Source organism: Coptis chinensis, chromosome 2 (assembly GCF_015680905.1).
Source record: "Coptis chinensis isolate HL-2020 chromosome 2, ASM1568090v1, whole genome shotgun sequence".
Taxonomy (NCBI): Eukaryota; Viridiplantae; Streptophyta; class Magnoliopsida; order Ranunculales; family Ranunculaceae; genus Coptis; species Coptis chinensis.
The window spans coordinates 113729498-113745126 of record NC_141457.1 but is presented as its reverse complement, the minus strand read 5'-3'; the positions used below and the strand labels follow the sequence as shown (position 1 = coordinate 113745126).

Genomic DNA, 15629 nt, shown 5'->3' with positions numbered 1-15629 from the left:
GTAATAACAGTGATTGTTCATATCTCAAATAGGTATAAACAATAATTACTCATACAAATATTGATTATTCATATCTCATGTTAAAGTATGAACAATGATTGTTCATGCCCCAAATAGGTATAAACAATGATTGTTCATACTCCAATATGTGTTTTTACTGATCATACATTATGTTGAGATATGAACACTGATTGTTTATACTATATACACCTGGGTTATTTCGGTTGGGCTTGGCCGTTTATTATTTTGCATCAGAGGTATACTTGACTTTTCATCTACCCAAGCCGTTTTTTATTTGTGTCAAGGGTACACTTGACATTTTATCTACTCGGTTCTTGTGAGTGATTAAAAAAAAAGGTAGTGTTGAGAGTTACTTTTTCGACCTTTTTGTCCTTGAGAGTAGCATCTCTAAGATATGGCCAGAGTTTTTGGTTTTCTGTTTCTATTGTTGAGAGTTTTTTTTTTCTCTAAAAGTGTAAATTGATGGCTTTTTGAACTAAAGGTGGCGAATGATTTTTCTTCTTTTGTTACAAATTGCTTATATGTACCTGAGGCATCTAAATTTCTTAAGTAGAGAGGAAATAGTAAACTTTTTTTTTGTTTTTTCTCCATAAAAACTGAAATTTGACGTCTGTCTCAAATTTCATACTGAATTTTAAAAAACAATTTTGACCTATTTTATTTTTCCAAACTAAAAAAGCCAACTAACAAAAAAAACTACAAACTACTACATCAAGTTACAAAAATTTCAGTGGTTTAATTATAAAATAACTAAAATTCATATTCCAATTAAAAGTGAGATGAATGCACGGAGAGACCAAAACAATTTGTAAAATATTAACTTCAAATATCATAAAAAAATGTATGTTGATTACAACTAATTTATCATTGATATATTTTAACAATTTTAAATGCATCAAATGATAATTTTAAATAACATGTTTAAACTTTGTTTGATGTAATTTAAATTGTGAAAGACAAAATGACAATATATTTTCAAATATATCCAATTGTATTATTTCAAAATTGCGAGATATCTTGGGCAATATTTTGGTCTTTGGCATGGATCACTCAATTATGAACAGCGTTTTTTTGATTATTTATTTTACAGTTCTAGCTAGTAAATGAAATTGTCTCCAAAAAGGATAAATAAGAATTGGTTTTAAAAAACAGTTAATGACAATGGGTGTGTGACGTGTTGTTAAAATCTGGGTATTAGTTCAAAAAATAATATCCACTTCATTAATCCATGATAAATTTGTTACTATAAAGAAATTTCTAGATCCCAATTTCTAAATTTTTTTTCGTCCATCGTTTTTGTTACGTTGATGACGGTCCACCAAACAGTAAAACACCATATGGTGACGTGGTTTATTGTGACTTGGGAGCATTCTCAACTGTACTTTGATGATTTGATGATAGGAACACTATCTCAATCAATTTACAGACATCTCATTCATGAACCACGTGTTTGAATTAATGGAACGGGATGACAGTATCATTGTGGGACCACTGCCACTGCTATTCTCATCAAATTTGCTTTATACCAACAATAACATATATAACTAGGAAAGAAGCCCATCCTATTTTCTTACAACAGTCCTTTGAACCGCAATGCATTTTATTCTTCTACTTGTGTTGCTTCTACTGGATTGCTCTTCTTTTGGAGTGGTAGCACTCTCCCGCTCAAAAGTAAGGGCTCTACCAGGTTATCCAGGTCTCCTCCCGTTCCAACTTGAAACCGGGTGAGTTCCTAATTACTTACTATCTCATCTTTATGTCTTGTGCAAACAACATGATTACATAGCAAAAAATACTAAAGCAAGTGAAACACATGTTTAAATTATATGTGCACATTTTTAATTGGTGAGGTTATGTTCCAAATTCAGATACGTTAATGTAGATGAGTCAGATGGTGTGGAACTATTCTATTACTTTATCGAGTCAGAAAGGAACCCCAAAGAGGACCCTCTTATGCTTTGGCTCACAGGAGGCCCTGGTTGCTCTGCTTTCAGTGGACTTGTTTTGGAAATAGGTAATTAATCCATGTGTTTTAATTTGTTTTTTCAGTTATCTCATTCTATCAATTGTAGTCCTAAACAACAAAGTTGAACACTCCTTTTGTTGGACGTGATATGACTTTGCATAAAGGCTCTTATCATGGACTCAACTTGAATCTCGGAGGTGATTAGGCTCTTTGAAAAAGGACCAGAACCGAAGAGTAAAAAAGAAACAAGGCAGTGGAGATTAGACATAGAGTAATCGGGAGAAGGGGGATTTCTCTTCAACAGATTTCAATCTCACCGCCTTGTGTTTCTAATGACAATTTAACACCCTATCGATAATTTAAGTGACAAAGCAAACACCCTATTGATTTTAGAATACTTAATAAGGAGCATTGGCAGATGTGCTTGTAAAAGAGGTGGATACTACAGTTCCATAATCCTTTGGTTCCATATAGGTCCATTAAATATCAAGAATGACTACAGTGGGAGAGGCTTGCCTACATTTGTGTTAAATCCATACTCTTGGACGAAGGTATGATTGTATGAAGCATTTTAAGTCATTTCTGTTTGTGCTAATATGGTTCTTGTCAAGCCATCTTCGAGGGTGATCACTTTTAAAGGTTCTGCTATTGATGTGGTAACAATGAACTTCCAGGTTTGCAGCATTATCTTTCTAGATGCACCTGTTGGTAGTGGATTCTCGTACTCGAGTAGTTTGCTGGGATGGAACAGCAGTGACACAAAATCATCTAGACAAACTTATATCTTCTTAAGAAAGGTGGGGAAGCCCTTCAGATACACTTAGCTCATGAAAGCCACATAAATATATTCGTCGCTTTAGAGTCTGTGAAAGTGGACATAAAAAGAAAGAGATATAGAAGATATACTGAATAGTGAATTCGTTTGAAGTGGTATGTGTTGGCTCTAGCTATAGGTTGCTCTGCATTATTGACGTTGAAGTCAAAAGGAGATTCACGGATTCCTAAAATGCTAAGTGGCTCATGTCATGTTATAGTACTTGATGCCAAAAGTCCGAAAAACAAATGCAAATCACACGGTTCACATCAGCAGCAGTATGCTCACATCTCTAGATGACTAGAGCCTTATGAGCAGTTTTAAGTTTTCACAGGACATACCAAATGCCCCCTTCCTTAGTATGAGATAAATTGTTTACCGCACCTGCCTCATTGACACAATATTTTTAGTCCATCATGCAAGACATCAATGATCTATCACAACATCCTGTCCAAGTGTTTTTTATCTATGGATTTTTCAACTAATTGGAATGATCTTTGGCTAGTGGTTGATTGATCACCCAGAATTCAACAACAATCCACTTTATATTGGCGGTGATTCATATTGTGGCATTACTATTCCAATCATTACCAAGGATATAGCAGATGGTGAGTTTTTGTTACTTTGGGTCATCCTACAAATTTAATTTTTCTTTCCCAGCCTCCCAGGTTTGTTTTAACATGTGGTTAATGGTTGTGTGGCAGGTATTGAAGCTCAGCACAAACCACTCATCAATCTGAAGGTACATACTTTGAAGTGAATTCTAATGCATGTTGTTGTGTAATCTTAAGAGTTTACTCTGTGTCTTCGCGTTGTGTTGTTTATTCTTCTTTCTCTCATTCAAAGAAGTCAAGTCAATGGTCACTTTGCATAAGAAGCGGTGTATAAAACATGTTATTTTCAGTTTAAACTTGAACATATTGGTCAATGGTAATGCCCCAGGGATATCTATTAGGGAACCCAATGACAGATGTGCATTTCGATGATAATTCAAAGATTCCGTTCGCCCATAGGATGGCACTTATAACAGACGAACTCTATGAGGTAATTCTATTCATCACAATACCTTCCAATTTTTTGAATTCTGTCCTTGTATAACTTGCTCTTCTTGAGGTGCAAGCGATATTTACTTTTATCACCATTGCAGGTGACGAAAAGGAGTTGCAAAGGAGAGTATGTAAATGTGGATCCTAGGAACGTCGAATGTGTTAAGAATCTTGGAGCTGCCTTGGAGGTGGGAGTGCGAGGATTTTTCTCTCTTCCTTGGGCTTCTAAGTTTTAAGTCCTCTTGGAACTGTCAAAGACATGTAAAATCAAAATTTCTTTTTTATTTTCGTTAAACTAAATCAAAATTTCTTTTGCATTTAATAGTGGGATAAAAGGGTGAACGACGGCCATATTTTGGAGCCCAATTGCAGTCTTACGGAGCCCAACTGCATTTCAGATCCTAACAACTGCACTCTATTGTTACCTAATAAGCTAAACAGGATACAAGGAGATCGTAGATCTCTTGGAAAGAAATTTCCAGCTTTGCTTTTCCCTGAGTCTGAGTGCAGGGTAAGTTTTGTCCCGTTCACTAAGCTTGCATGTAAGTATGTTAGTGCATACTCTTCACATGCTAAGAAATTTTCAGAAATACCTAATCATTCACCTTCACCATGTAGGCTTTTACGTATGTGTCCCTCGTGTACTGGGCTAATGACGATAGTGTTCGCAATGCTCTCCACATCAAGAAGGTATGATTATTTCATAGCTATTGAAAGAGCGAGGTGAGATATAATTTACATCAGTTCGGAATTCTGTAATGACATTCAGGGATCAATAAACACATGGGTAAGGTGCAAATTTGAGAAGTTACCTTTGGAAAGAGACGTTCAAAGCAGTTTAATTTATCATCAGAATCTCAGCACTAGAGGCTATCGTGCTTTGATATACAGGTGTATATCTCTCACCTTCCCTTTATATGCTAAAGGTTTAAGGGTCAGCAAGTTTATTCTAGTTTCGTTCTGTTGAGTTGTCAACTAAAGAAAATCCATTGTCAATTGGTTACATTTCCAATCTTTTGTTGAATTGCTACAAATACTAATTTTACTTTTCCTTGCAGTGGGGACCATGACAAGGCTAAAAATCACTTGGGTACCCTAGCCTGGATAAAATCCCTCAACTATTCTATCATAGATGACTGGCGACCGTGGTTTGTCAGTGGTCAAGTCGCAGGGTAAACTTTTTTAGTTACAAGTTTCAACCACCTTAGTCTTCTGTACAAAATCTGATAACTAAGCAGGATATTCTTTTCCCAGCAGGTATACGATGACATATTCTAACCGCATGACCTGTTTTGCAACTGTTATTGGGTAAGAATGTCTAAACTATCCTAATTTTTTGGGTTTTAATTCTGTTAGTGTTTTTAAGTCTAGTAATGATATGATACATTATCAATATTCTGTATTTCACCCTTCTCCAGGATGGGGACACACGGCTCTAGAACAGAATACAAGCCAGAGGAATGCCTTGCCATGTTATCTAGGTGGTTATCTTACAATCCTCTGTAGTTGAGAGTTGAGATTGAGACATTTTAAAACAACTTGTTGCGACCGCACTATTATTGATGGCATCGTGACGTCCCCATGCTCACTTCGACTATGCGGGGAAAACTCTTTTATTTTTGTGAACTCCTTTTTATTTGGTATTTTTTTTATTGGCCTATGAATTCTTGGTTGTCTCTTATTTGAATTTGGAAACCAAATAAGCAACTTGTAGAAGCAAGATTACAAAATAATCCACAACTACTTTGGATTTTTGGTAGTAAGTGTAGTTTTCATCTGCGGTTTCTTTTCCAAGTTTGCAGTTTCTAACTTGTTGCAGCCTGATCACATCAGCATTTATGTATGATACGTTGATACGTATCTAGTTCTAGTGTAAATTCTGTATAAAGAGACGTGAACCTTTGAAGTTGTGAACCATGAGAACTTTAATTGAGCAAACGAGCTTATCCGAAAAAAGAATTGACAGGCTCGAATTGGGTACAATCTACTATCTACTATCTATATACTAAAGTAGAGACCTCTAATAGAGGATTTTCTCTCTCCTATGTGGCACTCTAATATGAGAGTTAGTTTTTTTTTCTCTCCTATGTGTCACTATAATATTAAAAATAGTCTTTTCTAATACCCTACAATCCCACGTACATGGAATCTTTTGGAGAGTTTGAGTTTATTTCTAATTTTATATTTGGAGAGTTTGAGTGTATTTCTAATTCTTATATATTTGATCAAATAAAAATTAAAAAATAGGTGATTTGTAAAAAGTAATTTCCTATTATGAATCAAACACTTTTAGTGTTCCAATTCTTTTATATTTTATCAAATAAAAAAAACTACTCAAAAAAATATGGGATTTGTAGAAATTAATTCTCTATTACAAGGTGGGTTAGGTATTGTTGACCCGAGAACATGGAACTTTGCTTCTTACTGTGGATTGATTTATAGGATTACTGCAAAGGACCAATCTATTTGGGTGGAGTGGACATGGAGGCAGCAGATTAAGGACAAATTCTTCTAGACAATGAAAGTGCCAAGTGACTGCTCTTGGGTGTGGAGGGGTATCTTGCAACACAGAAAAATGGCTAGGAAGTATATCAAGTATGTTATAGCGAATGGAGAGGATACCTGGTTCTGGCATGATCCGTGGCTAACAGAGGTACCTTTGTGGCTTCAACCTTCTGTTAGAAACCTCTTTGACTTTCCAATAGATACAAAGGTTAGTCATGTTATATCTGAGGGGAGGTGGAATGATAGAATCAGGAACATAGAGGATGAGGATTTGAGAAAGAAGATTCTACAAGTCCAAATCAATAACTTTGTTGAAAGGGATAGAGTTGTTTGGACCCCCTCAGTCACAGGAGACTATACATCCAAGTCTGCGTACATGGCTATGAGAAAGATTAGGGAGGAGGTTAAATGGTACAAGATTGTTTGGGGGAAGTTGGTGGTTCCTAAACACTCTTTTACTATGTGGCAATTATTTGTGGGTTCACTACCAACTCAGGATAGATTAATAAGGAAGAAGGTGTTGAGCCATTCGAGTTGTTGCATGTGTGACTGCTCAGCTGAATATTCGAAACACCTCTATTTTGATTGCCCGTTTTCTAAGGAGGTGTGGAGTAAGGTTAAGAAAGTAATAGGAATGGGTGGATGTGTTAAGGACTCGACCACTGAATGGTATGATATCTTCCGGAAATGCAGGATGAACACCACAAAGAGCGAAGTGTGGAGAACCTTTGTGGCAGCTACAATACATGAGATCTGGGCAGAAAGAGGAAGGCGGAGAATGAAGCAGATGAAGTATACAACTCAGGAACTTTGTAACAAGATTGTTAATGATATGCATTTGTATCTTGAGGAGGAGGTTAGTAGAGGTCAAGACTCTATTGAATTGAGAGTGCTAATGTCAAGGTTGAACATTGAAGTGAGATTCGAAGTCTAAGCATGCTACATGGATCAAATGGCTCAATCCATGAGAAGACGTGATTATGTTGAACAACGATGGAGCAAAAGAGGTGAGTACAATGGCTTTGGGGGTGTTGAGGGGATTGGCAAGGTAATGTAGAAATGGCGTTTCGGTTCATCCCGCAGTAAATCGATGATTCAAGAACTGCGAGCTATATAGTGGAAGGTTTGAAGGCGACCATTGATAGAGGGTACAAGAAAATCGTGTGTTCGACTCACTCAGGCGATCAACATTTTGAATGGGAGGGAGAGAGCACCATGGTACTGTGACAATATTGTTGCGTCCTTTGCAGTGTTTAGAAACCGATTTGAGGAGCTAGATGTAAACCATATTTGTAGGGAAGGTAATCAGGTGGTGGACTACCTTTCTAAATTGTGTAAGACTTGGGATGAAAGTATCTCTTTCTTTCTGCCACCATTAGATAGCAGAGCTACAGCTATGGTAGAGATGGATAGGGTGGGAACCTTGTACTTGAGAAGGTAATCAATACAGGTTGAGGTCTGCTAAAACCTCTAACTTCTTCAAAAAAAAAAATTCTCTATTACAAATCATACAATTTCAGTGTCTATGATAAAACACTGACTTATTTCGAATATATCCTTAACACGGCCTCAAAACATAGTTAAAAACACTTATACAAAAAATAACATCACAAAATATATAATAGAAAATGAAAAAATAAATAAAATAACGGGAAAGCAATAATGACAAATATTTTAAAAAATATATAATACTGAATGAAACTATAGTTTAAAAAAACAATTAATGGGGAACTGAAAACTAGATGCAAATATATCGAACTAACCTCAAATAATATTTAACGAGAAATCGGAAACTGGATGCAAATGCAAACATTAAACTAATCTTAAAAAGTAATTAATAGAAAATGGGAATATGGATACAATTGCATTAAACTAACCTCAAAGAATAATTAACGGAAAATCAAAACTTTGATGCAAATACATCAAACTAACATAAAAAATAATTGTCGGAAAATCGGAAAATGCAAATGCATTGAGCTAACCCTCAAAGATTAAATTAACGGGAAATCGAAAACTGGATGCAATTGCATTGAATTAACCTCAAAGAAAAATTAATTATAAATTGGAAACATGATGCAAATGCATGAAACTAATCTTAAAGAATAATTAACGGGAAATCGGAAAATGGATGCAATTGCACTGAACTAATCTAAAAAAAAAAAAAAAAAAAAAAAAAAAAATGGATGCAAATGCATTGAACTAACCTCAAAAAATAATTAACGGAAAATCGGAAACTGGATGCAAATTCATTGAACTAACCTCAAATAATAATTAACGGGAAATCGGAAACTATATGCAAATGCAACTTTATCAAATAATAAACGAGAAATCGGAAACTAGATGCAAATGCATTAAAATAATCTCACAGAATAATTAACGAAAAATCAGAAACTGGATGCAAATGCATCAAACTGACCTCAAAGAACAATTAACAAGAAATTGGAAATTGGATGCAAATGTATTGAACTAATCGAAAAGAATAATAAACAATAAATCAGAAACTTGATGCAACTGCATTGAACTGATCTCAAAAAATAAATAACCGGAATTGGAAATTGAATGCAACTGCATTGAACTAACCTCAAAATATAAATAATGGAAAATCAGAAACAGGATGCAAATGCATTGAACTAACCTTAAAATATAGTTGGGTTATATGTTGTGGGAATATCTCGATAAGTATAGTTTTGCATTTAAAATAGTGTTTATCTTATCTTTTTTCGTATGATTGGGAACTCCTTGATATTCAAGTAGCTTCAATATATATGAACTTTACCTTATTAAGCTATCTCACAAAACTTCAATCAAACTTCTATTATTAAACAACAAAATAAAGGTGAAAGGGTTTTATCAAAAGTGAGTTTTTTTTTTTTTAATGGAGAGTGGAGTTTTCACGTTATAAGAAATTTGGTTGAGTGATCAATATAATATTAATATATAATAGTTCTGCATATTTGTAAATATATTTTAGAATAATTAATATAACAACACCCGTTCGTAGATAATCTTTAAAGATTTAACATAGTGAGTAATGCATAATTTAAAGAATAATTAATGGAAAATCGGGAACTTGATAATCTTCGATGATCCCACATAGTAATCAAGCATAATTTACTTTTTATGTCATGTTTGCAATGACACTACAGATGGATCAGTAGAAGTTGGTATTACACACCACATTGGATATATAATTAAAAGGAAATCGGAAATTGGATTCAAATACATAACGAACCTCAAAGAATAATTAACGAAAAATTGGAAACTTTATGCAATTGCAATAAACTAAACTCAAAAAGTAATTAACTAGAAATCGAAAACTGGATGCAATTGCATTAAACTAACGTCAGATAATAACTAACGGGAAATTAGAAATTGGATGCAAATATTTGAAAAATATTTAACGGGAAATCGGAAACGGTATGCAAATACATTAAACAAATCTCAAATAATAATTAATAGGAAACCGAAAACTGGATGCAAATGCATTGAACTAAACTCAAAAATTAATTAACAGAAAATAAAAAAACTGAATGCAACTGCATTGAACCAACCTTATAGAATAATTTGTGGGAAATCGGGAACTAAATGCAAATGCATTGAAATAATCTCAAAGAATAATTAACGGGAAATCAGAAACCGGATATAATTGCATCGAACTAACCTTAAAGCATAAATAATCAGAAACTAAATGCAGATGTATTGAACTAACTTTAAAGAGTTATTAACGGAAAATCGGAAACTTGATCCAAATGCAATGAACTAATCTCAAAGACTAATTAACGAAACATTGAAAAATGGATGAAACTGCAATAAACTAACCTAAATGAATAATTAACGAGAAATTATAAATTTGATGTAACTGCACTGAACTAACCTCAAAAAATAATTAACGAGGAATCAAAAACTTGATGCAAATGCATTTAACTAACATCAAAGAACAATTAACATAAAATCGGAAATTGGATGCAAATTCATTGAACTAACCTCAAATAATAATTAACGGAAAACCAAAAACTGGATGCAACTGCATTAAACTAAAATCATAGATTAACTAATGGGAAATCAGAAATTAGATGCAAATGCATTGAAATAACCTAAAAAAATAGTTAGCTGGAATCGAATGCATTCAGATCGACCTCAAAGCATAAATGTCCGCTTTTTTAGCCTTCTCACATGAGTAATTATGAGTAATTAGGAACCCAAAACGAAAGTGAGTTTATTAAAACAGACTCTTACATGTATGCAAACTGTATAGAAATTGTAAACTATCGAACTAACCTAGAAAAATAATTAATGGGAAATCAGAAACTGGATGCAGATGTATTGAACTAACCTCAAAGAGTAATTAACGGGAGATTGGAATCTGGATGTAAATACAATGAACTAATTTCAAATACTAATTAATGAAACATCGAAAATTGGATGCAACTGTACTGAATTAACATTAATGAATAACTAACGGGAAATCATAAAGTGGATGCAATTGCACTGAACTAACCTCAAATAATAATTAACGGGTAATCAGAAACTTGATGCAACTGCATTGAACTAACCTCAAAGAATAATTAATTAGAATTTGGAAATTGGATGCAACGTACTACATTAAACTAACCTCAAAGAATAATTAATGAAAAATCAGAAACGTGATGCAAATGCATTGAACTAATAACCCTAAAACATATTTGTATTATATGTAGGGGGAATAAATGTCTCGACAAATATAGTTTTGCATTTTAAGTAGTGTTTATCATAATTCTTTTATTGTGATTGGGAATGTCTTGCTATTCAAGTAGTTTCAATATTATCTTCGCCACATTGGGCATTCTCACAAAACTTCAATCAAACTTATATTGTTAAACCTAACAATAAAAAGAAGTCGATGAGTTTTATCAAGGTTTGATGCTTTCTTTTTATAGAGAGTGGTGCAAGAAATTTAAATGAGTAATTAATATATTTTTTATATCTCATAGCTATGCATAGTTACTAATATTTTTTAGAATAATTTAGTATAACGACACCCGTTCGTAGGACGCGTTCATGTGATAAATCTTTTCAAGTGGGAGTAGTGTATTCTTTGAGGATATGGAAACAATCAATCTATTTTAGTGATTTGTACACATTAGTACGTAAGCTGAGCGGTGATGATTTACCGCTAAATCACCATAAATCTAATAAAACTATTATACAAGCTAGATCAAATTTAAAATAATTTCATTTGAAAATTACGGATTAATATCCTAAACCACAAAGTGAAGAGGCTATTTCAATTTGATCCCTTAGTTTCCAAGTACTTATGCACCATAATCGCTGCTCATTAACGTATTTCGGTTTATTTTCAATAAAAATATATTCTAATTAAAAAATTAAATCTAAGAAAACTATTATACAAGCTAGATCGAGTTTAAGATAATTTTATTTGAAAATTACGGATTAATATCATAAACCACAAAGTGAAGAGGCTATTTCAATTTGATCCCTTAGTTTCCAAGTACTTATGCACCATAATCGCTGCTTATTAACGTATTTCAGTTTATTTTCAATAAAAATATATTCTGATTCGAAAATTTGCCGCTAAATAACCATAAATCTAAGAAAACTATTATACAAGCTAGATCGAGTTTAAGATAATTCTATTTGAAAATTATGGATTAATATCTTAAACCACAAAGTGAAAATGCTATCTCAATTTGATCCCTTAGTTTTCAAATATTTATACACCATAATCGCTGCTTATTAACGTATTTCGGTTTATTTTCAATAAAAATATATTCTGATTCGAAAATTTGTGTGAGACATTTTGTAAAAGCCTTTCAAAGACACAAAATATTTAATAGATCTCGGGCGTATGCCCGGTCCAAAATCTAGTCTATATACTAAAGCGAGAGACCTTTAAAGGAGGATTTTTCTCTCTATGTGTGGCACTCTAATATGAGAGTTATCTTTTCTCTATCCTATGTGGCACTTTAGTATGAAAGATAATATTTTCTAATAGCCTTTATAATCCCATTACATTGAACCTCTTTAGAGCGGTTTGAGTGTATTTCTAATTCTTGTATTTAGAAAGTTTGAGTGTATTTCCAATTCTTATATATTTGATCAAATAAAAAAAATTGCTAAAAAAATAGGTGATGTGTAGAAAGTAATTTCCTATTACGAATCAAACACTTTTAGTGTTCCAATTATTATATATTTGATCAAATAAAAAAATTGTAAAAAAATAGGTGATTTATAAAAACTAATTCCCTATTACAAATCATACAATTTTAGTGTCTATGATAAAACACCTAACTTATTTCAAATATATCCTTAACATGGCTTCAAAACATAGTTAAAAACAATTATACAAAAAATAACATCACAAAATATATAATAGAAAATGAAAAAAAATAACGGCAAAACAATAATGACAAATATTTTTAAAATATATATAATATTGATTGAAACTAATGTAAAAAAACAATTAATGGGGGGAAAAAACTGGATGCAAATGCATCGAACTAACCTCAACGTAACTAATATTTAACGGGAAATCGGAAACTGGATGCAAATACAAGCATTAAACTAATCTTAAAAAGTAAATAATAGAAAATCAGAATATGGATAGAACCGCATTAAATTAACCTCAAAGAATAATTAATGGAAAATTAAAATTTGGATGCAAATATATCAAACTAATATAAAAAAATAATTGTCGGAAAATCGGAAATTGGATGCAAATGCATTGAGCTAACCCTCAAAGATTAAATTAACAGAGAATCAGAAACTAGATGCAGCTGCATTGAACTAACTTAAAAAAAAAAAAAAAAAAAAAAAAAAAAAAATTATAAATTGGAAACATAATGCAAATGCATGGAACTAATCTTAAAAAATAATTAACGGGAAATCAAAAACCGGATGCAACTGCACTGAACTAATCTAAAAAAATAAACTGGATGCAAAACCTCCAGAAATAATTAACGAAAAATCGGAAACTGAATATAAACTCATTGAACTAACCTCAAACAATAATTAACAGGAAATCGGAAACTAGATGAAAATGCAACTTTATTATATAATAAATGAGAAATCGAAAAATAGATGCAAATGCATTAAACTAATCTTACAAAATAATTAACGGGAAATCAGAAACTAGATGCAAATGCATTGAACTGACTTCAAATAATATAACAATTAACAACAAAAAATTGGAAATTGGATGTAAATGTATTGAACTAACCGAAAAGAATAATTAACGAGAAATCAGAAACTAGATGCAACTGCATTGAACTGATCTCAAAAAATAAATAACGGGAATTGGAAATTGGATGCAACTGCATTGAACTAACCTCAAAATATAAATAACAGAAAATCAGAAACTGAATGCAAATGCATTGAACTAACCTCAAAACATAGTTGGGTTATATGTTGTGGAATGTCTCGATAAGTATAGTTTTGCATTGAAAATGATATTTATCTTATCTCTTTTCGTATGATTGTGAACTCCTTGCTATTCAAGTAGCTTAAATATATATGAACTTCGCCTTATTGGGCAATCTCACAAAACTTCAATCAAACTTCTATTATTAAACAACAAAATGAAGTTGAAGGATTTTATCAAAGGTGGGGGTTTTTTTTTTAATGGAAAGTGAGGTTTTCACGTTATAAGAAATTTGGTTGAGTAATTAATATAATATTAATATATAATAGTTATGCATATTTGCAAATATTTTTCAGAATAATTAATATAACAATACCCGTTCGTAGATAATCTTTGAAGATTCCACGTAGTGAGTCATGCATAATTTAAATAATAATTAACGAGAAATCGGGAACTGCATAATCTTCGATGATCCCATGCACATAGTAAATTAAGCATAATTTACTTTTTATGTCATGTTTGCAAGGACACTACATATGAATCAGTAGAAGTTGGTATTATACACCACATTAGATAATTATAAAGGAAATCGAAACTGGATTCAAATACATAACCGAGCTCAAAGAGTAATTAATGAGAAATTAGAAACTTTATGCAAATTGCATTAAACTAACGATGAAATGAAGTAACTAACGGGAAATTGGAAATTGGATGCAAATCCTTGAAAAATATATAATGGAAAATCGGAAACGATATGCAAATACATCAAAGAAACCTCAAATAATAATTAATGGGAAACCGGAAACTGGATGTAAATGCATTTAACTTAACTCAAAAAATAATTAATAGAAAATCAAAAATCGAATGCAACTGCATTGAACTAACCTCATAGAATAATTGGTGAGAAATCGGAAACTAAATGCAAATGCATTGAAATAACTTCAAAGAATAGTTAACGGGAAATCAGAAACCGGATATAATTGTATCGAACTAACCTAAAAGTATAAATAATAAAAAACTAGATGCAGATGTATTAAACTAACCTTAAAGAGTTATTAATGGAAAATTGGAAACTGGATCCAAATGCAATAAACTAATCTCATATACTAATTAACGAAACATTAAAAAATGGATGAAACTGTATTGAACTAACCTAAATGAATAATTAACGGAAAATTATAAATTTGATGTAACTGTATTGAACTAACCTCAAAAAATAATTAACGGGAAATCGAAAACTTGATGCAAATGCATTGAACTAACCTCAAAAAACAATTAACATAAAATCGAAAATTGGATGCAACTGCATTGAACTAACCTCAAAGAATAATTAACGGAAAACTTAAAATTGGATGCAACTGCATTAAACTAAAATCAGAGATTAACTAACGGGAAATCCAAAATTGGATGCAAATGCATTGAAATAACCTCAAAAAATAGTTAACTAGAAATCGAAAGTCGGATGTAATTGCATCAAGACTTGACCTCAAAGCATAAATGTTCAATTTTTTAGCCTCCTCACATGAGTAATTATGAGTAATTAGGAACCCAAAACAAGAGTGAGTTTATAAAAACAGACTCTTACATATATGCAAACTGTATATAAATTATAAACTATCGAACAAACCTAGAAAAACAATTAACGGGAAATCAGAAACTGGATGCAGATGTATTGAACTAACCTCAAAGAGTAATTAACGGGAGATTGGAATCTGGATACAAATGCAATGAACTAATCTCAAACACTAATTAACGAAACATCGAAAACTAGATGCAACTATATTGAGTTAACATTTTAATGAATAACTAACGAGAAATCATAAAGTGGATGCAATTGCACTGAACTAATCTCAAATGATAATTAACAGAAAATCGAAAACTTGATGAAACTGTATTGAACTAACTTCAAAGAATAATTAA

At 32.2% G+C, this 15629-nt stretch overlaps 2 protein-coding genes across 2 annotated transcripts; both read left to right on the top strand.

Annotated features, from left to right (window-relative positions):
* Positions 1-1556: 1556 nt before the first annotated feature.
* Positions 1557-5624, top strand: LOC147520943 (serine carboxypeptidase-like 18). The gene is made up of 14 exons (XM_086592451.1): positions 1557-1745; positions 1890-2035; positions 2462-2538; positions 2662-2784; positions 3307-3409; positions 3506-3543; positions 3744-3845; positions 3949-4035; positions 4173-4358; positions 4466-4537; positions 4617-4738; positions 4906-5019; positions 5105-5155; positions 5266-5624. The coding sequence occupies exons 1-14, from the start codon at positions 1615-1617 to the stop codon at positions 5351-5353; spliced, it is 1440 nt and encodes a 479-aa protein (XP_086448577.1). The 5' UTR covers positions 1557-1614; the 3' UTR covers positions 5354-5624.
* A 798-nt stretch (positions 5625-6422) lies between these two features.
* Positions 6423-7286, top strand: LOC147520942 (uncharacterized). Its single transcript, XM_086594353.1, has one exon. It carries the CDS (start codon positions 6423-6425, stop codon positions 7284-7286), a length of 864 nt encoding a protein of 287 aa, XP_086450479.1.
* Positions 7287-15629: the final 8343 nt, after the last annotated feature.